We start from the raw sequence: 27,040 nt of genomic DNA on the forward strand, positions 1-27,040 counted from the left end.
GGCGGTGGCTGGGTTCAGAGTCCCGGGCGGCCAGGCTGCGGGGGAATGAAGCCTCCGCCTTCCCCGGCAGAAGCATTTAAATACGGCCGCGGGCCCTGGATTCGGGCAGCGGCGGGCGGAGAGTGTGAAGGCTACGGCTTGGAAGTAAGGCTCTGTCCGAGCGAACGGGATCCGAGTGGCCGCCGTGCTCCGGCCTTGGAAGTGGGTAAGCGCAGTTCCCCGCGGGATGCCTCCTTCTCGCGGCCGGGGTGTGCACGCGGCCCGGGGCTCGCGGCGGGGCTGCCCATCGCATCATTCTGGTCCCCCTTTCGGGCCCGGCGGAATCGCATCCGGCGCCTGCAGGAGGTCGGGCGAGGAGGGCTTTTGATTTGCAACTTGTGCGTCTTCAGGCCCGTTCTCATCTTCCCACTTTACGACTTGAAACGAACAGGGTTTTCCCGCCGCTTCGGAAAGCCAAACGCCCCCACCCCCGCCCCAAGGAAGGGGTCCACTCCGTGGGGCCTAATAGGAGGCTTAAAGTTCTATCTGTGCTTTGTTGAGAATTAGAGTCTGCTCACCTGGCGGTCCGCTGCCTTCCTCTGGTAGCCCCTAAGAGAAGAAAGCAACGCCCCCTGAAAACGAAGCCCTAAGGCATTTATCCAAATATCTTAGAGTCTTCTGCAGCCTATTGTTGGCCGAGGCAAATGCTTGGACGTTTTACTTGATGTCAGGGAAGGCCTCTCTTGGGGGCTTCAGAGACCATGTTTTTGGGGAGATCTTGAACATCTTCATGTCCTATGTGTAAGATAATTGAGCAGGGCTGGGAAATCTGCTATGGAGAAAGGAGGTGCTTGCTGGGCGAGAGAGCTCATACGTGAGTTACACAGAGGATTTACTGTTCATCCGCTCACCTCAAAGGCCAGTCTTTGGTTTTTTTTTTTTTTTTTTTGAACAGAGAACAGTAGTCTGGTCTGTTTCTTCTGAGGGGTCTGGACTTGAAAGAGCTGAGTGTTTCTGCTCTGAGGCGGGCTTATGTGTACTCAGCTTCTAGTCTTAGCTAAATGCTTCACAACCCTGGTTTGGAAAAGAACTCATAATATATCCCACCCCCCACCCCACCCCTCCCCTCGCCCTCATCTCTGTACTCTAACCACTAGGCATACTCCATCTTTCCCTGTATTTCCACTGCTTTGCTCTTGCCCGTTAGACATAGAATTAAGTCTTTCACAATAGTTTTTAACCCCCTTAGGTCGGGCATTTTATTAAGTATGTGTCTAGGAAATGACTGACCGAGATGAGCGAGGTTGGTGTACCCAGCTGTCTATCATGCCTACTGTTTAGCTAATCAGTAGCTATGAAGAGGGGTGGCAGATGGATTATGTTCTGTTCAGATTGCAGCATAGGACATTTGCTGGCTGTTAGTGACATCTTGTAGGTTGAAATGTTTATCTGAATTTAAGAGATTTTACATAGGGTTGGGCGATGGTGGCGCATGCCTTTAATCCCAGCACTTGGGAGGCAGAGGCGGATCTCTGTGAGTTCGAGACCAGCCTGGTCTACAGAGCTAGTTCCAGGACAGGCTCCAAAACCACAGAGAAACCCTGTCTCGAAAAACCAAAAAAAAAAAAAAAAAAAAAAAAAGATGATTTTACATGAACAGTAGTTTCAGGTCAATGTGATATATTGTGATTCCCAAAACACAGAGGTGGAAACTCAGTTCAGAATGACCTATCCACTAAGCAGATAGGCCCAGTTTTCTCTCATTACCGCGAGGGTCAGAGGGCGAACAAGTAGAACTAGGAAATGGTGAGATGAGCCTGCAGGGAGAACACTCATGATGTGGGATTCCCCTCTGTATGCTGTGAATACCATTGGTTAATAAAGAAGCTGCTTTAGACCTGTTATGGGGCAGAACTTAGGTGGGCAGAACTTAGGTAGGCGGGGAAGACTAAACTGAATGCTGGGAGATAGAAGGAAGGCGGAATCAGGGAGAAGCCAGAGCCAGATGGAACTTTAGCAGGTAAGCCACAGCCATGTGGCGATACACAGACTAATAGAAATGGGTTAAATTAATGTGTAAGAGTCAACCAATAAGAAGTTAGAGCTAATAGACCAAGCAGTAGTTTAATTAATATGGTTTCTGTGTGATTATTTCGGTTCTGGGTGGCCGGGACAAGCCGCCTCCAACACACTTACCTGTTAACTTTGAGTTGGATCCCCAGAACCTACAGAGAAAGGAAAACCTAGACCCCCCAAAGTGGTCCTCTGACCTCATACATGTGCCATGGCCTGCATATAACATACAGAGAAAGAAAAAAATAAAACTCTAAAATTATCAAAAATGAAAATACAATCAGAAAACATCTGTATCATAAAGCTATTGGTAACTTTGTATCACGCTCCATATTGAAGTTTATTGAGGAGGCTGGAAAGATGGCTCAGCAGTTAAGAGCACTGTCTGCTATTTCAGACATCCTGAGTTCAATTCCCACAACCCTCCATAACGAGATCTGGTGCCCTTTTCTGGCCTGCAAGGATACATGCAGTCAGAACACTGTATACATAATAAGGAAATCAAAAAAAGCTTATTGAGGATTTTATTGAAACTTCCAAGTAACTTTATTTGGTTTGCATCGGTTGTGCATCCATCTTTTCCATATTTCCATCCATTGTCATGTACGAGCTGCACTTCATTTGAAGACTAGAAGGCAAGGTTACCCAAGATGAAGACCAGCTCATCAAGTAGCTGAGTGTCGTGGCTCGTGTCTGTAATCACAGTCCCCAGGAGGCTGAGGCAGAAGGATCACCACCAGTTCCAGGACAGCCTAGCTGCAGAGGGAAACCTTACTGAGGGAGAAGTGGGTGTGTGTGAGGAAAAGGAGGAGGGAGAGAGAACACAACACTAGAGGGGAAAGAAAAGCTTATTCATTTCTCCAGTACAGATGCAGCTGTCGTCAGTAACTGCTCCTTGGAAAGAAAGAAAGGCAGATAGGAAGTAACTTGAGGACTAGGGGGTGGAACACAGTGGTGGAATGTTTACCTGAGATGCTTGAGACCCTGGATTTAATCCCCAGCACGATAAAAACAACCAAGTAATATTAGAGGTAACAGGAAAATATGATGACATTCTTTAGGTGGCTAAAGAAGGTAGCAATCTGATTGTTCACTGCAAAATATCAACCATCTTAACTAAACCTATGAAATAGGAAGTCTGCAATACAGAGTCCCATGGGGACAGTTAACTCAGTACGTGCAGAGGGATTGCCATACAAGGTGTTGGAGGTATAGCAGCTGATAAGGACCAGCAGCCTTGGTGCTGGAGAGAGGCCTCAGAATTTTTTTTAAAAAATATTTATTTATTTATTTATTATGTATACAATATTCTGTCTGTGTGTATGCCTGCAGGCCAGAAGAGGGCACGAGACCCCATTACAGATGGTTGTGAGCCACCATGTGGTTGCTGGGAATTGAACTCAGGAACTTTGGAAGAGCAGGCAATGCTCTTAACCTCTGAGCCATCTCTCCAGCCCCCGAGGCCTCAGAATTTAAAGACCACTTGTTCCTCTTGGTTCAGCTCCCAACGTTCACAGTGGTGACTCACCGCCATCTAACTCCCAGGCACTCAGGTGGTTTACCTTAAAACACATTAAATAGATAAATCTCAAAACATTTTTTTAAAGATTCATTAGTCTCGGGATACCTTATTAAACTGTGAACTCCTTAAAGCCCAGGAATTTATCTTCCATAGACATTGGATCTATGCTTATTCTGTAAATGGTAACAGAAATAGGGCCTGCTTGAGCTTGAGAATGTAGTCTGCCATAGTAGCTCTAATGTCTTGGCTGTGGAATCAAGTTGTAACTCTGAAAGATCCTCTGGAACAACATGACTTAGAAGTTCTCGCCGGGCAGTGGTGGCACATCCCTTTAACTCCAGCACTGGTGGAGGAGAGGTGGAGGCAGGTGGATGTCTGTGAGTTCAAACCCAGCCTGGTCTGGGTACACAGAGAAACCCTGTCTTGAAAAACCAAAAAATACTACTTACTAGTTTAATTAGGGAGGAAAGCAGGTGTCTTTATTTTTATGTATTCTTATTTTTTTTAAAAAATTTATTTATTTATTATGTATACAATATTCTATCTGTGTGTATGACTGCAGGCCAGAAGAGGGCACCAGGCCTCATTACAGATGGTTGTGAGCCACCATGTGGTTGCTGGGAATTGAACTCAGGACCTTTGGAAGAGCAGGCAATGCTCTTAACCTCTGAGCCATCTCTCCAGCCCCCTATGTATTCTTATTTTATGTGTGTGGATGTTTTGGCTGCATGTATGTCTATACCAAGGGTTCTCAATCTCCCTAATGCTGCGACCCTTTAATACAGATTCCATGTTGTGGTGATCCCAATCTTAAAATAGTTTCTATTGCTACTTCATTACTGCAATTTTGCTACTGTTATGACTCGTAAATATTTTTGGAGATAGGTTTGCCAAAGGGGTCACGACCCGCAGGTTGAGACCCACTGACCTTTACTGTCTACATGCCTGGTACTGTGGTCAGAAGAAAATCCCCTGAAACTGGAGTTATGGTTATTTGCGAACCCCTATGTGTGCTAGGGATTGAACCTAGGTCCTTTGGAAGATCAGCGAGCGATGATAACCACTGAGCATCTCTCCAGCCCCTCATCAGGTATCTTATATTTATTTGGTGGTTCTGGTTCAGTCCTGTGAACCTTGGAGATAAACCTATAGGCCCAGTGTTAACTAGGCTTTAGATGTTGATTTATGACAGTGTGGCTGATAAAGAGACTGAGCAGATAGATACGCTACAGTGGAATTTTGCTGTCACACTGGAGGGTTTTGTTGCAGGCTGGAAGACAGTGGCCTGGTGTCTCTGGGAGATTGGCTCCAGGTCTACTGCAAATGCCCACAACTGGAAATGCTCAAATCTTTTAAGTAAAATGGTGCAGTAGTTATCTGTCTATAGCCTATGCATGTCCTCCTGCAAACTTTAAATCCTCTGAGTTACATATGATACCTATAATTGTGCATCGTGGCACATTCCTGTCATCCTAACATAGTAGAGGTGGAGGCAGGAGGATCATGGGCATAAGACTATCTGTCCCAGGCTACATAGCAAGTTCTAGGCTAACCTAGGCTGCCTAGGGAAATCTTGTCTCAAAACAAACGATTAAAGTAATACCTAAAAAGTCTATCTGTGTTCTCAGTAGAAATCCAACTTTTTTTTTTTTTTTTTTTTTTAAGAAAGGTCTCACTATGTCACTGTGGCTGGCTGGCCTGGAACTTGCCATGTAGACCAGGATGGCTTCAAGCTTGCTTCTGCTTCCCTAGTGCTAGGATTAAATATGTCTGCCATTATACTTACACACATACACAAATACACACCACACCTCACACTTGATTCTCTGTGTGTAGACCTTCTGGGTATAGAGAATGTACTTATACTTGAAATTGAAGCCATCTTTTCTCTCCCTCCCTCCCTTCTTTCCTTCCTCTCTTCTTTCCTTCCTCCCTTCTTTCCTTCCTCCCTTCTTTCCTTCCTCCCTTCTTTCCTTCCTTCCTTCCTTCCTTCTTCTCCTTCTTCTCCTTCTTTTCTTCCCTCTCTCCCTCCCTCCCTACCTCTCTCCCTACTTCTCTCTTTCCCTCTCTATCTCCTTCCTTCTTTACTTATTTTTTTTGAGATAGGGTTTCTCTGTGTAACAGTCCTGGCTGTCCTGGAACTCACTCTGTAGACCAGGCTGGTCTCGAACTCATAGAGATCTGCCTGCCTCTGCCTTCTGAGTGCTGGGGTTAAAGGCCTTTAATTATAATCCCGGCTAGGACCTCCTATTTCTGCTACTGTAGCTTCTGGAAATCCAGATTGATAAAGCATCAGAACAGAGAATTTTGAGGAGGCACGCTATCTGTCCCCACTTCCCTGGAACCAGAGAATTTCTTATCTCTAGAATCCACATCCCAGTCCTTTTGTATGACAGTAAATATCACGTATTGCGCTGTATTGTTGTTCCTAACTCTTTCCGTCTCCAGACTTGAACTGAAGCCGCCCTGCTCGGAAACACTTCCCCTCTCCTAGCACAGAACAGGGTTAGCTGTGGCGGTGCCTCTGACTGTGATGGTTCCATTCGACCATGTAAGCTGTTACTAGATTACGCTTACCGATTGCTGCCTTGCTGTCCTGAGAGAGACATTCAGGGGCCAATGTATGTAGCCATGGAGGACAGTTACTGCTCCCCACAACTCCTTAGTTCTCATTGCTTTACCCACTGAGCGTACAGCCTCACTTCTCTGTGTTTATTCTTTTACTCTTATCTAGAATGTTCTTTCTGATTTTGTTCTCCCCCTTCCCCAAATTCCACCCATTCTTTACTGCAGGCTTAACTTCTCCATCTCCATTGAAATGACCTTTCTCTGCCTCTTTCTCCTTTTTTTTCTTTAAATGCCCCATATTATTATTGTATGTTGGGTCAGAGGGCAATGTTCAGGAGCCAGTTTTCTCCTTCACCTTATGGGTTCCAGGGACTAAACTCAGGCCATCAGGCTGGTTCGGCCAGCACTTTGTCCTCTGAACTGTCTCATGGGTCCCTCTTCATCCTCTTTCTTCTTTGGACTTGGACGTCATTTTTTTTATATATATATATTTATTTATTTATTATGTATACAATATTCTGTCTGCGTGCATGTCTGAAGGCCAGAAGAGGGCACCAGACCTCATTACAGATGGTTGTGAGCCACCATGTGGTTGCTGGGAATTGAACTCAGGACCTTTGGAAGAGCAGGCAATGCTCTTAACCACTGAGCCATCTCTCCAGCCCCTTTGGACGTCATTTTGCTCTCTAGTTGATTATCTTTTTCTCATGTGGTCGTTTTTTGGGGGGGTGTGATTCTTTCTTTTCCCTCTTTAAGTTACCACTTTTCAGAGATCCCTTCCCTGTCCCCTACCCCACAGACAGTTCCTGTGTTTTTCTCTATAGGGCACTTACAAAGGCCATGGCTCTTCTTGCTCCTTACTGGATTGTAACTGTGGGAGGGCAGGGTCTGAGCTGTCTTATTATTGTATCCATAGCACACTGAACAACCGGAGCTGTTACATGGAGGTATGTAATAAATGTCTCCAGATAGTTGTTAAATATTTCAGCGTCAGGTCCTCTATCCACAGCCAAGTTCTCACCCATTTTTATTTATTTATTTATTATATATACAATATTCTGCCTGCATGTATCCTTGTGGGCAAGAAGAGGGTACCAGATCTCATTACAGATGGTTAATGAGCCACCATGTGGTTGCTGGGAGTTGAACTCAGGACTCTTACCCTCTGAGCCACCTTGCCAGTGCCTCTCACCCATTTCTTACTGTCAGGAACATTACTTTTTTTGTGTGATGGGGAAGGAGTAGGCCCTGGGACAAGTTGAAATAAATTTTCTGAAACCAGATGCCGAAGTTTTCCGTTTGCAGAGGTGGGACAGCTGTGGTGACGATTGGAAGCATGGGAGAGTTTCAGATGATTCTCCAGCTTCATCACTTAGTGTCCCCAACATCATCTTTTCCATCCACTTGGGTGGGGGAAGCAAGATGGGTGAGGCAAGGAAAGATGGGTGACTGCCAGAAGCCAGCTTTTGGGTACTTACTCTTGGTACTTTTATTCCCAAGGCAAGTCTTACAATCCTAAAAGTTTGATGGGAGTGTTTGATTTTTGTAGCTTCACAATGCGAATAGAGAACTTTTAACTCACTTACTTAGGCTCTTAAGGAATCAGTTTTAATATTTCCTGGTAAATGAATCCATGTAGAGGGATGCAGCATAACAGTGAGAAAGCCAAGGCAGGGGAGCATGGATGTGACTTTAAAATACAGTAATGTAAAAATAAGCCAAGCGTAGACACTGTCTATATGTGTGTTTCTTCAGTTCAAAACTACGATTATGCCAGGTGTGATGGTGCACACCTTCAATCTCAGCATTTGGGAGGCAGATCTCTGAGTTCGAGGCCAGCCTGGTCTACATAGCGTGTTCCAGGACAGCCGGAGCTGCATAATAGAGAAACCTTGTCTCAAAAAGACCATAGTGTGCACATATAAGTGAGGGGCTAAGTAACACCGGGAGTAGACACAAGAAGCAAGGGAGCTACGTGCAGAAGCAGAGTCAGTAGGGACGGGTAGAAGTGAGGCTTCTTTTTATTTTTAATGTTTGTTTATTTATTTATTTATTTATTTATTATGTATACAATATTCTGTCTGTGTGTATGTCTGCAGGCCAGAAGAGGACACCAGACCTCATTACAGATGGTTGTGAGCCACCATGTGGTTGCTGGGAATTGAACTCAGAACCTTTGGAAGAGCAGGCAATGCTCTTAACCACTGAGCCATCTCTCCAGCCCGAAGTGAGGCTTCTTGAGATAGATTTTCTTGTAACTCATGGCTTTGCCAGTGACAGGGTGACTCAGCTGGTAAATGCTCTTGCCAACAAGCCTGAGGACCCGAGTTTAGTCCCTGAGATTCACATGGTGGAAGGAGAGACCTATCCCCCACTCCAAAACTTTTACGTATAACATTAAGAATACTTTCTTAGCCAGGCGCTGGTGGCACACGCCTTTAATCCCTGCACTCGGGAGGCAGAGGCAGTTAGAATGCTTTCTTAGTAGAGTTATGAAATCCCATGACCTGCCTATTTGGGGAACTAAAACTGTGTGCTTTATTTTTTGCAGTAGTTAAGACTTAAACTCATTAGCTCAGCTCATGCATGCTGGGCCAACAGTCTTTCACTAAACCACAGATACGTGATTGGTCTAACCCAGAGCACCTTCTCCCATCCTGCAGGAGTCCACAACAAACTGTTAAGCTCTCTGACTGCTGTTTTCCTTCTCTCCGGGTTGCATGAATGGGTTTGAATGTGATGTCTGAGACCTTGGCAGAAACTGAAGTGACCGGTAATTACAGTGAATAACCGAGCATTCATATATATGAGCCAGTTCCTTGTAAATTTTTAGTGTCAGTCATTTCACCCGATGACTATTGAAAACATACTAAGATCAGTGCAGCAGTATTGGTAACTGCAGAAATGACTTTGCTGGGCTAGGGAGATTGCTTGTTGTGTAAGCCTGAGGACCCGAGTTCAGATCCCTAGCACCCAAAGCTGTTGTGGCCACACATACCTCTCACCCCAGGACTGAGAGCCAGAGATGGTGTGGTTGGGGACTGCTGGCTAGTCAGCCTTGCTCGAATGATCGCAAGCTCCAGGCTCAGTAAGACCAGAGCCTCAGAAGGACAGGTAAAGAGCAATAGAGGAGCATGGTGTGGGCTTCAGGTCTCTGCATGCTCACACATAGGTGTTGCACACCAGCACACACACACACACACACACACACACTCCTGTAGTGTTTTCACAGTTTCTAACTAAAGTTGAAATAGTTTCAAGATTATTGTCCAATATTTAAAAATAATCTGCCAATGCCAAGTTAAGCATTTGAGGGATGTTTTTGTTCTATTTTCTGCTGCTACAACAGCACCTGTGATGGATAATCTATAATGAACAGGAATTTCTTGGCTTAGGGTACTAGAGGTTGGCAAAACCAAGATGGAGGGCTGACCGTTTTGCTGTGTCATTCCCTGGCAGAAGAATAAAAGATATGAGATCAAACCTGTAGGCCTAAGCCCTTTTATAATAGGGATTAATCCACACTGAGAGTGGAGCTGCTCTTATGCCCCACCTACCAGCTCTTTTGCACAGGGAATTAAGTTACCCGCACACTTCCAGAGGGACGTGTTTAATCAAGCAGGCGAATAGTCTTCGAGGCCAGAGCTGAGTCATGGAACTAATCTGACCATCTGTGACCATCTAAACCTGCGGAAAACCTCACCTTTGTACCTCACCTATAACCCTGGTTTAGAGGACAGGCTTTATTTTGCTTCTTGATTTTCTAACTCTCAGGTCATTATAATCTTATGGTATGTGCAGAATTATCATCAGCTGTTAGAGATTTTCCCTCTTTTCGTGCGAGCACAGTGGGGGAGTGGCCGACTCATCTGACTGGAATGTTATTTTCCATTTACAGTTTTCGCAATTCCTGTGAGCAAATGTAGGAACTTGCTCCAGACACCCGACAGTTTTGTGACGGATGTGCCAGTGATTTGTCCACATTTTCTGTTTCTAATACCACAACAGAACATTCCTGATTGTTTTCCTTCTAGTTGAGCCATGGTCGAAATCAAGAAGATCTGCTGCATCGGTGCGGGCTATGTCGGTGGCCCCACGTGCAGTGTCATTGCCCATATGTGCCCTGAGATCAGGGTAACGGTTGTTGACGTCAATGAATCGAGGATCAACGCATGGAATTCCCCAACCCTTCCTATTTATGAGGTAAATTATATATTAAATAGCTTTGTGTTTACGCTTATTGTTTTCTTACTGTGTTGGTTGACTATTTTATATATACTATTATTGTCATGTCTATGGATGCAACCAATTTCAGTGAATAAGGTCTGGCTGGGCATGTTGGTAACACCCGTGATCCCAGCTCTCAGGAGGACTGAAGTTAGTTCATGGTCTGCCAGTTCTACATAGCTGGTTAAGGCCAAACAGGACAACAGAGAAACCCTGCTTCAAAACAAAGCAAAGGTTCTTGATGGTGTTTGAATGTAGCTCATCCTAGCTTAACTAGCTGACATAAGGCACTTATTTCAGGAAGGAAGGAAGGAAGGAAGGAAGGAAGGAAGGAAGGAAGGAAGGACTAAGTGTGGTAGTGCATGCCTATAATCCCAGTATTTTAGAAGCTGAGGCAGGAGGATTACTGAACTACATAGTGAGTTCCAGGCCAGCCTGGGCTATATAGTAAGCCAAAAGTACACAACAAAAATTTCAGATAAGAAAATGTTCTGGGCCTTTGAACAGGGAATATGGCACATGGTTAACATTTGTCAGGCTCTGAATTTCCTCTCCAGTACTGCAGAAGAGAAAAAGACCAAATTAAGGACAATAAAAAGACAGTTTTATTATGTCAGGAATGCTGAGAGAGAGAAAAGTGTGCCAGAGCTGGGGTATTGCCCAGTTGGTGGAGTGCTTGCTCAAGTTTTTCCCAGAAGGGGCATGGCAGTACACTCAAGAGTTGGAGTCAGAAGGGACAGAAGTTCCACGAGAGAGAGTTGGAGGCCAGTTTGGGATACATGAGGCCCTGTGGACTGCTGGGTGTGATGGAGCACTCCTTTAACTCTGACACTCAGGAGGCAGAGGCAGGCTGACCTCTATGAGTCTAAGGCCAGCCTGATCTACACACAAGTCCCGGGACAGCCAGTGCTACATAAAGAGACCCAGTCTCAAAAAAAAAAAAAAAAAAAAAACCTCCTGAAACACAAAAATAATAAGTAGATCCCTGGTGTTTGGGAGACAGGATGGCTGATCCCAGAGTTCTAGGCCAGGTGGAGCTGCGTGAGACCCTGCCTATAAATAAATAAATAAATAAATAAATAAATAAATAAATATTTTATATATAGGACTAAAAATTATTTGTATGCACTTATGGGGTACAGTGTGATATTTCTTGTACAGTGCTTAGTGATCATATCAGAATAATTAATCCTATCTCTCACCTCAGAATGTTTATCATTTACTTGTATTAAGAGAATTTTCAGGGCTGGAGAGATGGCTCAGTGGTTGAGAGCACTGACTGCTCTTCCAGAGGTCCTGAGTTCAATTCTCAGCCCCCACAGGCAGCTCACACCCATCTATAACTCTAGCTCCAGGGCTTCTGACACCCTCACACAGACATGCATGAAGGCAAAACACCAGTGAATATAAAATTTAAAAAAAAGAGCCAAGCAGTGGTTAAAATGAAAACAGAGAATTTTCTACAAACTGTTTTGAGATAATCTAATTGCCAGCTCTCGGCCAGCGCCCCTGCTGTCTCGAGAGTGTCAGAAGTCACCCTTCCTGTCCAGCTGGACTTCTGAACCCATTACCGGCTATCACTCTCCCTGCCTCCGGTAATCACTGTTTTATTCTCTGTGTGATCAGCTCTCCTGGCTTCCACATCATGAAGGACATGTGGTATTTGTCTTCCTGTGCCAGATTCACTTCATTTCACAGAAGACTGGTTAACTTGTTCTCTGCAAAAACACACCTCCGTAACGTCTTCTCTCATTCTAGTCCCCGGTCAGGACACCTGAAGAAGTCTAGTACATGTTGGGGACCCCACAATTGTTGTATATTGTTGCTGCTCCTGCTCAGGTGTTAATTAGTACGGGGTATGCGTTTACAGTTAGACCTCCTCCAGTAGCTTATGTTAGAAGGCTTCGGGGCCTGGGAGATGATGGCTCAGCTCAGAAAGGCATTTGCTATCAAACCTGCCGACCTGAGTTTGGTCCTGGGACCCCCATAGTGGAAGGAAAAAACTATTCCCAAAAATCCTCTGACCTCCATATGCACACCATGGCAAGTACAAGCTATGACACATTTGCATGTACACACACACACACACACACACACACACACGAATGAGTGTTAAAAATAAGTTAAAATTAGTAAAGAATAAGACTTTAAGCTTAGCAGTGATGGTGCATGCCTTTAATCCCAGCACTTGGGAGGCAGAGGCAGGAGGATCTCTGTGAGTTCGAGGCCAACTGGTCTGTAGAGTGATTCCAGGATGTGTGTGTGTGTGTGTGTGTGTGTGTGTGTGTGTATCCCTTGTCTTGGAAAACAAAACAAAACAAAGCAAAGCAAAATACTGTGAAGAGCTCCTCTTGGGATTGGGAGTGTAGCCTTATGAGAGAACAGACAGCATGATCTAGGCCACTGCAAAAACCCAAAACAAACAAAAGAAAAAGTTTATGAATGTTCATCCTCCAGTTAGTTTAAATCAGAGGCCAAGGAAGATTCCCATTTTGCAGTAGAATGTTATCACTTACGTGTAAGTATTTTATTTTGTTTCTTTCATCTGAGACGATCTCACTGGACGAATCAGGCTGGTTGGTCTCAAACTCAAGTCCTCCTGTCGCCTCACAAGGGTTGGAGCCCAGGTGTGCACACTATGCTCAGCTGTGTCTTGTTTGTTTTTTGTTTTTTAGAGACAAGGTTTCTCTGTGTTCCTCTGCCTGTCCTGGAACTGGCGCTATAGACCAGGCTGGCCTCGAACTCAGAGATCCGCCAGCACCTTCCTCCTGAGTGCAGCCATGTCTAAGTCCACAATCTTTTCACTTTCTGTTCACTTGTTTATCCTCCCTTGCTTTGTTAATGTTTTTGTTTTGTCCCCTGCTTTTTAGTTAGAGAAATTGGTTTGATGTGGAAATTTGCAGAGTAGATTCTCCTGGTTGACTCCTGAGCCCCCTTGAGTATTTCTAACATTTTCCTGCGTCCTCTAGTCCCTGTAAATTGGCAGTTGGATCTAGAGGACAGATCTGCTCAGATCTGGGCTCAGTTTTCTCTCTCTACAAGAATACTTGTGGACTGATGGGCTGACTCTGGGTAAAGGTGCATGCCACCAAACCTGATGACCTGAGTGTGACTTTGGACCAACACTGTAGGAGAGGGCTGACTCCCAAAGGTGTTCTTCTGACCTCCACACGCATACCATGGCACGCACACTTCCACACCCAAAATAAATGTAGCTTTTTAAAAAGTTAAACAAATACTTTTTAAGTGGCAGTGTTCCTTTAAAAAATTTTTGACATAAATATGTCCCCAGATAAACTGCATGGTAAAAAGTAGTAAAGATTTTCAGGGCTTCTTATAGTAGGACTTGGAAAAACACTATTGTCTCCTTGTTTAAAGCAAACACTGGCTTCTACAACCACCTCTATGGTGTGAATCATGGGGCAGGTGCAGAGGCCATGGCACGGATACGACTGCATTCATAATGACAATGCAAAAACTTTGCTTGGAATCCCAGGGCCTTGCAGGGTGTGATAACTGAGTTGATACGAGGGGTTAATGGTTAACACATCACCAGGTCCATGGCAAACAACGAGAAGGCATTTTAGAGCTGCTGATCTTTGTGCAAGTTCAACTTTGCTTTGTTTTGTTTCATAACATCCTTACTTACTGTGTCTTGTGTATGCCCCTCCTTTTTCCGGTTTTCACAGGACCTCCCAGGGTAGCCGGTCTGACCTCAAATCCACTGTGTAGCTCAGCCTTGCCTCAGACTCAGTTCTCCGGCCTCAGCCTCCCAAGTGTCAGGACTACAGTGTGCGCTGCCACGCCCAGAGACCCTCAACTGTCCTTACCAAACACCTTGAAGTTACAGTACAACATAGTTGATTATGTTCGTCTCAGGATTGGATAATACTGTGTTCAACTCCTTTTTCTTTTTTCCTTCTCTAGCCTGGATTAAAAGAAGTAGTAGAATCCTGTCGAGGGAAAAATCTATTTTTTTCTACCAATATTGATGATGCCATCAGAGAAGCTGATCTAGTATTTATTTCTGTAAGTAGTTTGCTTTCCCATGTGATTTTATTTATTTATTTATTTTTAATATTCCTGCCTGTAAAGGTTTCTTTGTTTTTATTTGGCATTAAGCCAGTTTTCTTAACTGCTGAGTCATCTCTCCAGCCCTAAAATTTCTCTTTAGAGACTTAATAATAGGGGCTGGAGAGATGACTCAGAAGGTAAGAGCACTGGCTGCTCTTCCAAAGGACCCGAGTTCAATTCCTAGCACCCACATGGCAGTCTACAAATGTTGGTAACTCCAGTTTCAGGACCCAACACCTTCTAACCTCAGTGGGCACCAGGCATGCACACAGTTCATGTACATATACATAAACAAAATATACATATAACAAAATATCTTTTTTTAAAAGACCATGATAATATTTTGCATGTAATAGATAGGTACTTTAGAGTAAGGACCTCTGAATTCATTCATTTTTATCTCCTGGCCTTAGCTTGGAACCTTCCTGCCTGCCCTCGGATCTAGCATATGTAAGGCCACCCTCCCACAGAAGAGTTCTCTAGATGTTTCCAGTTGTTTCTTTCTGTGGTTATATTTGTAAAGTGTATTGTGTTGTTCTGTGAGAGTTACGAGCTTCCTACTGTTGGTAGTTAACAGAGGTCGGGGCACTATCTTGAGAGCACTGGAGAGCGCTCACAGGCACCGTGTGCTTCATCCCAAATGCTTTTGCTAGGTGAACACACCCACCAAAACCTATGGAATGGGGAAAGGCCGGGCGGCAGATCTGAAGTATATCGAAGCTTGTGCTCGACGCATCGTGCAGAACTCAAATGGGTACAAAATCGTGACGGAGAAAAGCACAGTCCCCGTGCGGGCAGCGGAAAGCATCCGCCGTATATTTGATGCCAACACAAAGCCCAACTTGAATTTACAGGTATGAAGAAAGGAAACACCACAACTGATTCTTCTTAGGGCAAGACTGATGCCTTCAAGTTACCCACGATTCATTCTAGCCTAAACTTGCCTCTGTATTGCTCTTCTAGGTGCTGTCCAATCCTGAGTTCTTGGCAGAGGGGACAGCCATCAAGGACCTAAAGAACCCAGATAGAGTCCTGATTGGAGGGGATGAGACCCCAGAGGGCCAGAAAGCTGTCCGGGCGCTCTGTGCCGTGTATGAGCACTGGGTGCCCAAGGAAAAGATCCTCACCACCAATACTTGGTCTTCAGAGCTTTCCAAACTGGTCAGTGCAAAGCTCGCGGCTCTCCATTAAATCTGTTACTGTGTTTAGACAGTGTATTCCACGTTACTGTGTTTAGACAGTGTATTCCACGTTACTGTGTTTAGACAGTGTATTCCATGTTACTGTGTTTAGACATTGTATTCCATGTTACTGTGTTTAGACAGTGTATTCCACGTTACTGTGTTTAGACAGTGTATTCCACGTTACTGTGTTTAGACAGTGTATTCCACGTTACTGTGTTTAGACAGTGTATTCCATGTTACTGTGTTTAGACAGTGTATTCCATGTTACTGTGTTTAGACAGTGTATTCCATGTTACTGTGTTTAGACAGTGTATTCCATGTTACTGTGTTTAGACAGTGTATTCCATGTTACTGTGTTTAGACAGTGTATTCCATGTTACTGTGTTTAGACAGTGTATTCCATGTTACTGAGGCCAGTGTCAAACTCTGCTTCCTGACTGTGGGGATCACCACACACACATGTACACACGAAAATATTTCTTTTGCTTTTTCCCCCCAGTGCTGGAGATTAAACCTGATGCCTTACCTGTTCTCTACCACTGCAACTTAATATCTTTTTAAATTGTCTTTTCTAATCAGTTTCCACTGTCTCCTCCAAATGAGCCCATTAGTATCTTATGCCTTCTTAGTAGTTTGCATCAGCTCAGTGAGCTCTCCTGGCATATAAAGTTGGGTTTTCACTCACCGGCTTCTCCCTTTTGTCTTATATTTGAAGGCAGCAAATGCTTTCCTTGCACAGAGGATCAGTAGCATTAACTCCATCAGTGCTCTGTGTGAAGCGACGGGGGCTGATGTGGAAGAGGTGGCCACAGCTATTGGGATGGACCAAAGGATTGGAAATAAGTTCCTAAAAGCCAGCGTCGGTAAGTACAGTTTTCTCTATATTACACAGGTTACTAATGCTTCCAGCTTTATAGAAGAGTTGTGTTTTCTTTGTAATTTAATATCCTTTAAAAAAAAAAGATTTGGGGCTGGAGAGATGGCTCAGAGGTTAAGAGCATTGTCTGCTCTTCCAAAGGTCCTGAGTTCAATTCCTGGCAACCATATGGTGGCTCACAACCATCTGTAATGAGGTCTGGTGCCCTCTTCTGGCCTGAAGACATACACACAAACTATTGTATACATAATAAATAAAAAAAATATTAAAAAATAAATTTAAAAAATTAAAAAAAGAAAGATTTTAAGTCAGGCACTGGTGGCTTATGCTTTTAATCCCATCACTCGGGAGGCAGAGACAGGCGGATCTCTGTGAGTTTGAGGTCAGCCTTGGTCTACAGAGGCTAGTTCCAGGACCAGTTCCAAAGCTAAAGAGAAACCCTGTCTCAAAGCAAAAAAAGGATTTTAGAGGTACTAGGGAGATGGCTCCGTGGTTAGGAGCAATGGCTCTTGCAGAGGGCCAGAGTTCAGTTTCCAGCACACGCATGGTGACTCACCCGTCTCTAACTTGGGTTCCTGCACCCTCAGCTCTCTTATGATCTACGTGGAACACATGCATACATGCAGACAAAACATTCATACACATAAAATAAATCTAAAAAGAAAACATCTCGGGCCTGTGAGATGGCTCAGTGAGTGAGGGCACCTGTCCCCAAGCCTGGTAACTTGAGTTTGAACTCATGCTGAAAGGAGAGAAGAGACCCCATCCCCACCCCCGAGTTGTCATCTGACTCCAGTGTGAGCTGACTTCCCATTAGGTTGTAAAGAAGAAGTGAAGTTGGGCATGCTCATCCTTGCCCTTAGGAAGTCGAGGCAGGAGGATCAGGAGTTTGAGGCTAGCCTCTTTTACATAGGTTGCCCAGGATGCCTTTGAACTTGTGTAGCCCAGGCAGGCCGTGAGTCTAACTTTACAGTAGCCCTGTGGTCAGTTCTCGTTATTTGTGGTAGTTATACCGTGTTATAGCGCTAAAAACACTTCACAGAACACAACTTAGTGAAACAAACCCTATCTCCTAATAAAAAATACATAAAAGGATTTAGGACATGACTCAGTGGTAGGAGTGCTTGCCTAGCGTGTGCAAAGGCCTACCTAGGGTTCAATCCCACCACTCACGCACATGCGTGTACACACGGCTAGTATTTCTGAGGTTAAACGTCACTTCCTAGTACCGTTTTCCCTGCCCTTTTTGATGTTTTCTCTCAGTATAATAAAATAGCTTCTATTTACAATAAGGCATATTATGTATCATATTCTATATCAGTACTTTATCTCCTTCAATTTTTTTTTCTTTTAAGACAGTTTCACACAGCCCAAGATGACTTTAAATTGCTATGTAGTCAAGGTTGTCCTCAAACTCCTAATCCTCCTGCCTGAACCTCTTGTGGGCCAGAATCACAGATGTTTGAAACTATACTTGGCATTTTTACTGCTTATGACCTATTAAGGAGGTGATGTAATTTTGTTTCTAGAGAGCACTCAGAGTCAAGGGAAGTTTTGTACATTGTTCAGAATCCTGCAGTGCCGAGGCCAGATGTTTCTGCCACTCAAGTCCTTACCTCCCTAAGACAGCCTGAACTGTGCTAGCTCAAGGGTGAGCTCAAGGGCGAGCCCAGACGCAGCCCACAGTTTGTCTTTGGCTACCACCACGCCCACAGCCTGGCCCTTGTCTTTGGCTACTGTGTCCCACCACGCCCATAGCCTGGCCCTTGTCTTTGGCTACTATGTGGCTGCAGTGGCAGAGGTTAACAGTTGTGGCAGTCTTCATGGCCCACGAAGACTGAAATATAGCCTTTACCTTAAAAGTTTCCTGGCTCTGCAGTAAAGCAGATGTAGGCAGTCATACAGGTGAGCACAGGAGAAACAGAAGATTAGTGCAAAGGAAACATCTAACGGAGCTGGAGAAATGGCTCAGGGTTAGAACGTTTGTCCTTGTGGGTGGATGGCCCATGCTCAGGGTCCAGCACTCACACAGTGGTCAGCTAAACCATCCATCCCTCTTCCGACCTCTGAGGATGTGCACATGCATTCATGCAGGCAAAACACCACATAAAAATAAAATCCTCTTTTAAAAGGAAAAGATCAAATGTAGATTTAATAAAACTTGTTTTGGGGTACTGTTTGGTAAATATTTGAAGAGCTGAGCTGATTATCTATAAATGTCACGTGATTTATAAATCTGCTTTTCCAATTTTTTTTTATCTTGATACTGGGTCTCATGTAACCCAGGCTGGACTTGAACTCACCATGTAGCCGATATTGTAGAGGTTTTACCACAGAATTTAGTTTCTGGATCTTACCTGAAAAAATGTGAGTTCTTTTTTTTCTTTCCTCAGGTTTTGGTGGGAGCTGCTTCCAAAAAGATGTTCTGAATTTGGTTTATCTCTGTGAGGCTCTGAATCTGCCTGAAGTAGCTCGCTATTGGCAGCAGGTATCTGTCTTTGTCGTCAATGACTTCTGATTAGAGTCTAATTCAACATGGCCTCCTTGATGAAATGGTTTTGACCATTTGAACTTGTTCCAGGAACTCAATTTTTTTATTTCAGGTTTATTTGATGAGTATCTGTTTTCAATTAGTCTTTTTTTCCTAGTCAACTGTGATGGGCATTTTTTTATACATTGGTATTTCCTATTTTATAATTAAATCTCTCCCAGAATAAGTCAGGAAGTAATATCCTTTATGTTTGGGGATATGTGTTTTGAGACTGTCTCATAAAGAGGCTGGCCTTGAACACCCACTCCCTCAGCCTCCTCCTCGTGAATACTAGAATTACAGGCGTGTACCATCATAAGAGATGGGGTCTCATTGTGTAGTCTAGGCTAGCTTGGAACTTGGTGTGACGCGCCCACGTTGTAATATTTTTTTCTCTTGAACTTAATGACTTTATTTGACACAAAATACCATATGTCTGTGGGAACAGCAAACACCAAAAACAAAGGAAAAAAACCACAGTTCTATGTAATTTATAATTAACAGGAAAGTGAGTAGCACGCATAGCAAAAGGCTAAGCTTTGGGGAGAGTCTTTTCTAAGCAGTGCCCCTACTTTTGGAATTCCCACTGTGTTGTCTAGTGGACACACCTGCCTCGTTCTGGGCCATCGAGAGGTGCAGTGGGAAGGAGAGCGTAACTACAGACTCCCCACGCCACAGAGAAGTGACGTTCAATGGAGCAGTCCATGATGTGGCTCCTGCGGATGGCACAGTATCAACCACAATATCCCGGGCCCAGAGGCTACTGCGTTCCTCTTTCACACTTCAAAGTGTGCCTTGCCCGCGCCACTGTTGGTGCCACTGGGGGTATCCACATCCATCGCTGCTGCCATTTTAGAAATACACGCACATTGTAATATTTTAAGTGGTTTGCATCTATTGGTACTCTCCTCCCCTCTTTCAAATTCACAGAGCTAAAACGGGAACCCCTTCCTGGCTTATCAAATGCTTGTTTTTTCTGGGTACTCTTTGCATGCAGAACACCGTTTACCCCTCATCACTAACGTTATCCCCCATTTTTAGATGAGAGAAGATACTTTGAGAATGACAGATTTGCCTAAAGTGCCAGCCAGAATATGCACCGTTCCCAATGGTTTCCTGAATCCATAATCTTCAGATTTCAGCAGTAGCTATGGGAGTGAGTCTGTCTATACAGACTCATTTTCTGTGTATTTCACTCAGCCAAGTAGATGGCTTCATCTTGCCATCCAATTAAGATGAAGCCCTGATTTCCCGACACTTTGGGCTCCTTTCCAAGCTGCCAAGACTTGAGACCATTTCTGAAAGCTTTTGAAAAGGCCCCCCCTTCTCCCCCAGCTCACTTCATCAGCAACTTAACCTAGCAGATGTCGGATGCTCTGAGACGCTCTGACTCAGGGCATTTGGTTAAAACGCTTTTCCAGTACTTGTGTTGTCACGGTTTGTGCAGAAGCAGCTCTCCCTCTGTGTGGTGTCTGTTCCTGTCTGCTCATGGTGAGGCTTGGTGGATGGTGAGTGAGTTGGTGAGCTTTGGCGAATTAGTGAGCTGTGGTGAGTTGGTGAGCTGTGGTGAGTTGGTGAGCTTGCAGCATTTGGTGAGTGCTTGGACAGCTGACTGCTCACCACCTTGTCCCTTCTGGGGACTTGAAGAAGCAGGGTGAAGGTGCCTTATTTTGGCTGGCTTTGTGGCTGGATCTCACATGCCTTCAGAATTCAAGCCTAGCTGTGTTCCTGGAGTCTTTCATCTACCCGAACGTCACTCACAGTCTACCAAGCCAAATGAAAATGAATATTTTCAGAAAGGCTCTATGGAAGGGGACTAGTGGATTAAAGGCAGGTGTCACCACATCTGGCAATTGGTGGATTTTTTTTTAAAGATTTATTTATTTATTATGTATACAACATTCCTTCTATGTATGCTTGCATGCCAGAAGAGAGCACCAGATCTCATTATAGATGGTTGTGAGCCACCATGTGGTTGCTGGGAATTGAACTCGGGACCTCTGGAAGAGCAGTTAGTGCTCTTAACCTCTGAGCCATCTCTCCAGCCCCCAATTGGTGGATTTTTAATTTTCAGATTTAAATCTGAATAACAGTGTTGAGTAAACTTTGCTGTAATATGTGAACCATATATTTGTATAGCAGCATTTACTAGAACACCATGTGCATATACTAGATGACACTTTTGTAAGCTAACATTGTATATTATAATATGATTTCAGGTCATAGACATGAATGACTACCAGAGGAGGAGGTTTGCCTCGAGGATCATAGACAGCCTGTTTAATACAGTAACTGATAAGAAGATAGCCATCTTGGGGTTTGCATTCAAAAAGGACACTGGCGATACCAGGTATTAGTTCTTTTTGTTGTTGTTGTTGTTCCTAAGATTCGTTTATTTTATGTGCATTGGTGTTTTGCCTGTGTGTATGTTTATGTGATGATGTCAGATCCTCTGGAGCTGGAGTTACCAACAGTTGTGAGCTGCCATGTGGGTACTGGGAATTGAACCTCAGTCCTCTGGGAGAGCAGCCAGTGCTCTTAACTGCTAAGTCATCTCTCCAGCCCCAGGTATTAGTTCTTTAAAACATTAAAAGTGTTTTTGGCCAGGCAGTGGTGGCACACGCCTTTAATCCCAGCACTTGGGAGGCAGAGGCAGGCGGATCTCTGTGAGTTCGAGGCCAGCCTGGTCTACAAGAGCTAGTTCCAGGACAGGCTACAAAGCTACAAAGACACCCTGTCTCGGGGGGGAAAAAGTTGTTTTTGTTTTTTTCAATTTTACCTATGCTTAGTGACTCAGGGTATTAATCTCAGGAGGCATAGCTAGAGACAGGCAGATCTCTGTGAGTTGGAGGCCAGCCTGGCCTATATAATAGCAAGTCCAGGCCAGCCAGGGTTACACAGCGAGAAGTGTGTACATGTGCGCACAAGCCATGGTATTCCTGTGGCGGTCAGAGGACAACTTGGAGCAGCCAAGTCTCTCCCTTTTTTACCTGCTAAACATCTCAGGGCCGGAAGTGGGTAAAGGCACTTGCTTCTAAGCCTGATGGAACTAGAACGAACCAAAGAATAACATTTCAAACCTTTTGAGAGAGTATGGGAATCTTTCATCTAATCCTTATCTTCCCATTGATAGAAAAGAATTGAAGTACATGTGATTGTGCATATGTGTATATGTGTGTTTTCTATAGTATTTTATTCTCTATATATAACAATGCCAGAAGAGGTCTGTTAACAAGGTGCCTCACTAAGCGGAAGAAGGCCTGTGTATCTCGTGTGTGTGTGTGTGTGTGTGTGTGTGTGTGTGTTAGCCTGTCATGGTGGTGCATGACTTTAATCTCAGCCTTTTAGCAGGCAGAGGTAGGTAGATCTCTGTGAGTTTAAGGCCAGGCTCATCTACAAAGTGAGTTCCAGGACACCCAGAGCTACACAGAGAAATCCTGTCTCGAAAAAATACTCAAAAAAAAAAAAAAAAAAGAGTCTATATCCTCAACAGTTTAGCTTAACTAGAACTTCCCCATATCTTAAATTTCCTGATATTCTGATATTAGAATATGTCATTTAGCTGGGTGCTGGTGGTGGCGTCTGCCTTTAGTCCCAGCACTCTGGATGCAGAGGCAGGTGGATCTCTAAATTTGAGGCCAGCCTGCTCTACAAAGGGAGTTCCAGGACAGCTCGAGCCACACAGAGAAACTATTTTTCAAACAAAACAAACCAAACGACTGTGTCATTTAAAGCAATGACTGGTCTCTCCTGCAGAGAGTCCTCCAGTATCTACATTAGCAAATATCTGATGGACGAAGGCGCACACCTCCATATATACGACCCCAAAGTCCCCAGGGAACAAATCGTCGTGGATCTGTCTCATCCAGGCGTGTCGGCGGATGACCAAGGTAGGACTCTGTTCTCTAACCATTTTGAGTATAAACCCACACAACTGTTTTCCTTTGGAACCTTTAGTGGTTGCATTTTCTTTCACTATCACGGTTGGCTCTGTATGCAGCCTCATTTCTCAAAAATTAAACTCTTAGGTATTATGTTCTCAGCTTTAATCTGAAGTCACCACTGGTGTTTCAATCCAGCAATTTTTGCAGGGGTCAGGGATGTATATAGCTCAGTGGTATTTCATAAAGCCCAGAGAGTCCCAGGAAATACTTCTGGAGAAAGTTTGGGGTGCTCCTGGTTCCCCATTATTCACTTCTGTCAGACACTCTTTCTGCAGGGCTAGTGTTATGTGCGTAACTTCAGATGCCTTGTTTCCCATCTCTCTTTTGGGCATTGTTGCTGTTTTCTAGTGTCCAGACTGGTGACCATTTCCAAGGATCCATATGAAGCGTGTGATGGTGCCCACGCCCTTGTTATCTGCACCGAATGGGACATGTTTAAGGTGAAGTCTCAGAAATTACATTAAGAAAAATTCTAGGCACATTCCAGTATCAGCGTTGGTTGGATATGTGTCCACATGGTGTTCTAGTTCTGCATTTGCTATCTTCACAGGAACTGGATTATGAACGGATTCACAAAAAAATGCTGAAACCAGCTTTTATCTTTGATGGGCGACGTGTCCTGGATGGGCTCCACAATGAGCTGCAGGCCATTGGCTTCCAGGTAATCAGGATTCTGGGTTGGTCTTCAGAGGATAGCCCTATGGAGTCTGTTCTCTCCTCCCTCCTTTATATCTGTCCCCCAGGGCTTCTGGCTTGGATAGTGAGCACCTTTGCCCTCTGAGTCATTTCAATGGTCTGGTCTGTTATAAACTCATTGTATGGGTTCTAGAATTGCCGTATTTTCTAAGTTAGCAGTAAGATAACTGGGCAAGAGGTCTTCTCTGGGAAGTCCTGATTTCTTTGGTGACTGTTCACTCCTTCCATATTTGACATAAAGTTGAGCTCCTTTACTTAGCAGCTAAGAGGGCCTCAGGTGTCTGTCATACAGAAACAGCATGTGCCCTAGCTCACCTCATACCATGAGTCAAGTAAGAAGACACTAGTTACATTGTCCTTATACCCCAGGGAAGACATGGGCGATGGGTGGGTGGCCACTGAGAAAATGCTTCACTGTGGCAGCAACATTGTCCTCTTGTGAGCATAGCCAGCATCCACTCATCCGGTACCCAGGCCCATCAGCTGGTTCATCCTGTACCTTTCCTGGGCTGACAGATCTGAGGGGAGAGCACGGGCTTGGTGAGGCAGCCCTCTTTAGTGGAGCTCGGGGAAGCTGACTGAAGCTGCCCAGAGCCGTGCCTCTGTGTGTTCTCAGGCTACTGACAAGTTGTTACTTTCTATCTCCTGCAGCAATGTGGGCTTGGAGTGGAGGCTCCAGCAGGGTCAATTAGGGAGGATTAAAAAGTTGCTGGAGGAGAGCTGTTGGCAGGAGACACGGAGACATGTTGAGCGGAGGGCCTGTGCGTGCCTCAGCACCGGCATGCAGGCTCCAGGATAACTGTGTCTGGTTTCTTTAGCTTCTTACTCACTTGCTGAGGGGCCATGTCTCTGTCATTTGTGAGACACTGGCTTCCAGCAAGAGTTAGTTGACAACTTTGTTCACTCCTGTCCAACCTTGGGAATTCCTCCATCCTACCTTCCCAAGCGGACAGCAGGCCTGCTCTTCAGAGCTGTCATTTAAAGTCAGGAGTGTTGCCAGGCGATGGTGGCACACGCCTTTAATCCCAGCACTCGGGAGGCAGAGGCAGGCGGATCTCTGAGTTCGAGACCAGCCTGGTCTACAAGAGCTAGTTCCAGGACAGGCTCCAAAAACCACAGAGAAACCCTGTCTCGAAAAACCAAAAACCAAAAAAAAAAAAAGTCAGGAGTGTTAAATTTTTTGTTTGTTTGTTTTCTTCTGAGACAGGGTTTCTCTGTAGCTTTGGAGCCTGTCCTAGAACTCACTTGGTAGACCAGGCTGGTCTCGGATTTACAGAGATCGCCTGTCTCTGCCTCCTGAGTGCTGGGATTAAAGGCATGTGCCACCACAGTCTGGCAATAGTGTTATTTTTAATTTTCCTCTTGTTTTATTTTTCTTTTTTGAGATAGGGTTTTCCTGTGTATCCCTGTCTGTCCTGGAATAGCTCTATAGACCAAGCTGGCCTCAAATTCACAGAGATCTGCCTGCCTCTGCTTCCCAAGTGCTAGGTTACCTAGCTGAGTGTTATTTTAAAATGTTATTTCTAAGACATATGTAGCAAGATACATACTTAAAATTATTTTAGCCAGTTGTGGTTTCACTCAGGAGGCAGAGACAGGTGGATCCTGAGGTTGGGGCCAGCGTGGCCTACAGAGTGACTTCCAGAATAGCCAGGGCTAACCAAAAAAAAAGGGGGTGGTTGTATGGGGCTGGAGAGAGCACTCACCGTTCTCCTCCAAGTCCTGAGTTCAGTTCCTAGCACGCAGATGGCAGCTCACGACTGATGCCTTCTGGTGCAGATGTGCACGCAGACAGAATGACTCATAGACATAAAGAAGTGGAGCAGCCATGTCTGTGACTTGATTACAGGCGTGCCGTTCCCTGAACTCCCGCAGGACGGTCTGTGAGTTAGAGGCCAGTGTTACATAGAAAGACCCTGTCTCTAAAAACCCAAACAAATACAGGCCAGCAAAGGGGGGGTGACACTTGATTCTAGAAACACAAAAATAAAGGAGCCGAAGATCTCTCAGCCACTCAGACAACTTGGAAAGTTTTTCTCCTCGTCCTCCCGTCTCTCTCTACACTGTGGAACTCTTACATACGTGCACTGGGATTAATGGTTCTATTTTTTTTCCTCTTCAGATTGAAACAATTGGCAAAAAGGTGTCTTCCAAGAGAATTCCGTACACTCCTGGTGAAATTCCGAAGTTTAGTCTTCAGGATCCACCTAATAAGAAACCAAAAGTCTAGATACTGCCATTTTCTGTGATTATTTTGGTACTTCAGGATAGCCGGTGTCTGTCTGATATTAAATGGGAAATGAACTACATGTTTTTAAGGAAACAAAAATATTTTTTTAATCATCAAATTTATACTAGCTATATGGGTGTTAGCATATCGAGGAATTATGAGTGTAGAATAATTTTTACATATTTTTATATTATTGTCCTCTCAGTTATTGGATGGAAAACAATCATGTTGGTTTAAATGTGGTCAATTTTTGTAAAATAGAAACTTTGAACTCTTTCTAGCATCACAGACTGTCTACAGACTGACTTGAATACCAGGGAAAGGCGGTCTCATTTTCCTGGGCTTATCACTCAGTGGGGTTTTGAAGCCATGAAATCACTGTGCTACCATGTTTGGGCCGGTCGAGGTTCTCTGTCCTTATTGTTTTAATGTGATATGTCATTTGTGGTTTTAATTGTTTTTGTTTTCCCCAAATGATCACTCTGCAATCCCTTCCCTGTTTAACATGAATAATACTTTCTTTTTGAAAGAGTTTAACCCAAGGAGAAAATCAGTATTGTGGTCTGTGTTGTCCCTTAGCTTCCGCCACTGACTGTTGCTTTTGCAGCCGGAGTCAGAAAGTGTTTGTTACCTTTCTTTTGATTATTTCTACTACAATTCTAAGTTCTTCCTTTAACAAAGAAAACCAATAAAATCTCATGTGTAAACTAAAAAATTTTCTAAGTTACATATATCTTTTTTACATGTATTTATTTGGAGGGGAGGTGGGATATGTACAGCCAAACCATGTGTGCAGAGGTCAGAGGACAACTTAGAGTGGTCAGGTCTCCCCTTCCGTGTGGGTCCTGGGCTTCGAACTCAGCCATCTCAGCATTTAAAAAAAAAAATTGTGTGCTTTCCCATTTACATTTTTTTTCTTTTTTTTTTCTTCTTAATATTTATTTATTATGTATACAGTATTGTCAGTATTCTGTTTGTGTGTGTACCTGCAGGCCAGAAGAGGGCACCAGATCTCCCCACGGATGGTTGTGAGCCACCATGTGGTCGCCGGGAACCGAACTCAGGACCTTTGGGAGAGCAGTCAGTGCTCCCAACCACTGAGCCATCTCTCCAGCCCTCCCATTTACATTTTAAAT

At 44.4% G+C, this 27,040-nt stretch overlaps 1 protein-coding gene and 1 pseudogene across 1 annotated transcript; one reads left to right on the plus strand and one right to left on the minus strand.

Moving 5' to 3' along the window:
- Ugdh (UDP-glucose 6-dehydrogenase) lies at positions 1 to 26,619 on the plus strand. The gene is made up of 12 exons (XM_041671495.1): positions 1 to 205; positions 10,177 to 10,345; positions 14,297 to 14,398; positions 15,097 to 15,297; positions 15,407 to 15,604; positions 16,343 to 16,490; positions 18,898 to 18,992; positions 21,254 to 21,384; positions 22,791 to 22,924; positions 23,327 to 23,418; positions 23,529 to 23,639; positions 25,797 to 26,619. Exons 2-12 carry the CDS (start codon positions 10,184 to 10,186, stop codon positions 25,902 to 25,904), a joined length of 1,482 nt encoding a protein of 493 aa, XP_041527429.1. The 5' UTR covers positions 1 to 205; positions 10,177 to 10,183; the 3' UTR covers positions 25,905 to 26,619.
- Positions 19,567 to 19,891, minus strand: LOC121460649 (annotated as a pseudogene).
- Positions 26,620 to 27,040: the final 421 nt, after the last annotated feature.

Source organism: Microtus oregoni, unplaced genomic scaffold (assembly GCF_018167655.1).
Source record: "Microtus oregoni isolate MIOR12 unplaced genomic scaffold, Mior012 000021F_ref0000039, whole genome shotgun sequence".
Lineage (NCBI taxonomy): Eukaryota > Metazoa > Chordata > Mammalia > Rodentia > Cricetidae > Microtus > Microtus oregoni.

What these genes read in the sequence shown, in the direction of transcription:
- Ugdh (XM_041671495.1), top strand. Translation starts at nt 10,184, where the DNA reads ATGGTCGAAATCAAGAAGATCTGCTGCATCGGTGCGGGCTATGTCGGT. An exon ending in AGCCCAACTTGAATTTACAG is followed by an intron (nt 15,298 to 15,406) that starts GTATGAAGAAAG and finishes TTGCTCTTCTAG; the next exon opens with GTGCTGTCCAATCCTGAGTT. An exon ending in GTTCCTAAAAGCCAGCGTCG is followed by an intron (nt 16,491 to 18,897) that starts GTAAGTACAGTT and finishes TTCTTTCCTCAG; the next exon opens with GTTTTGGTGGGAGCTGCTTC.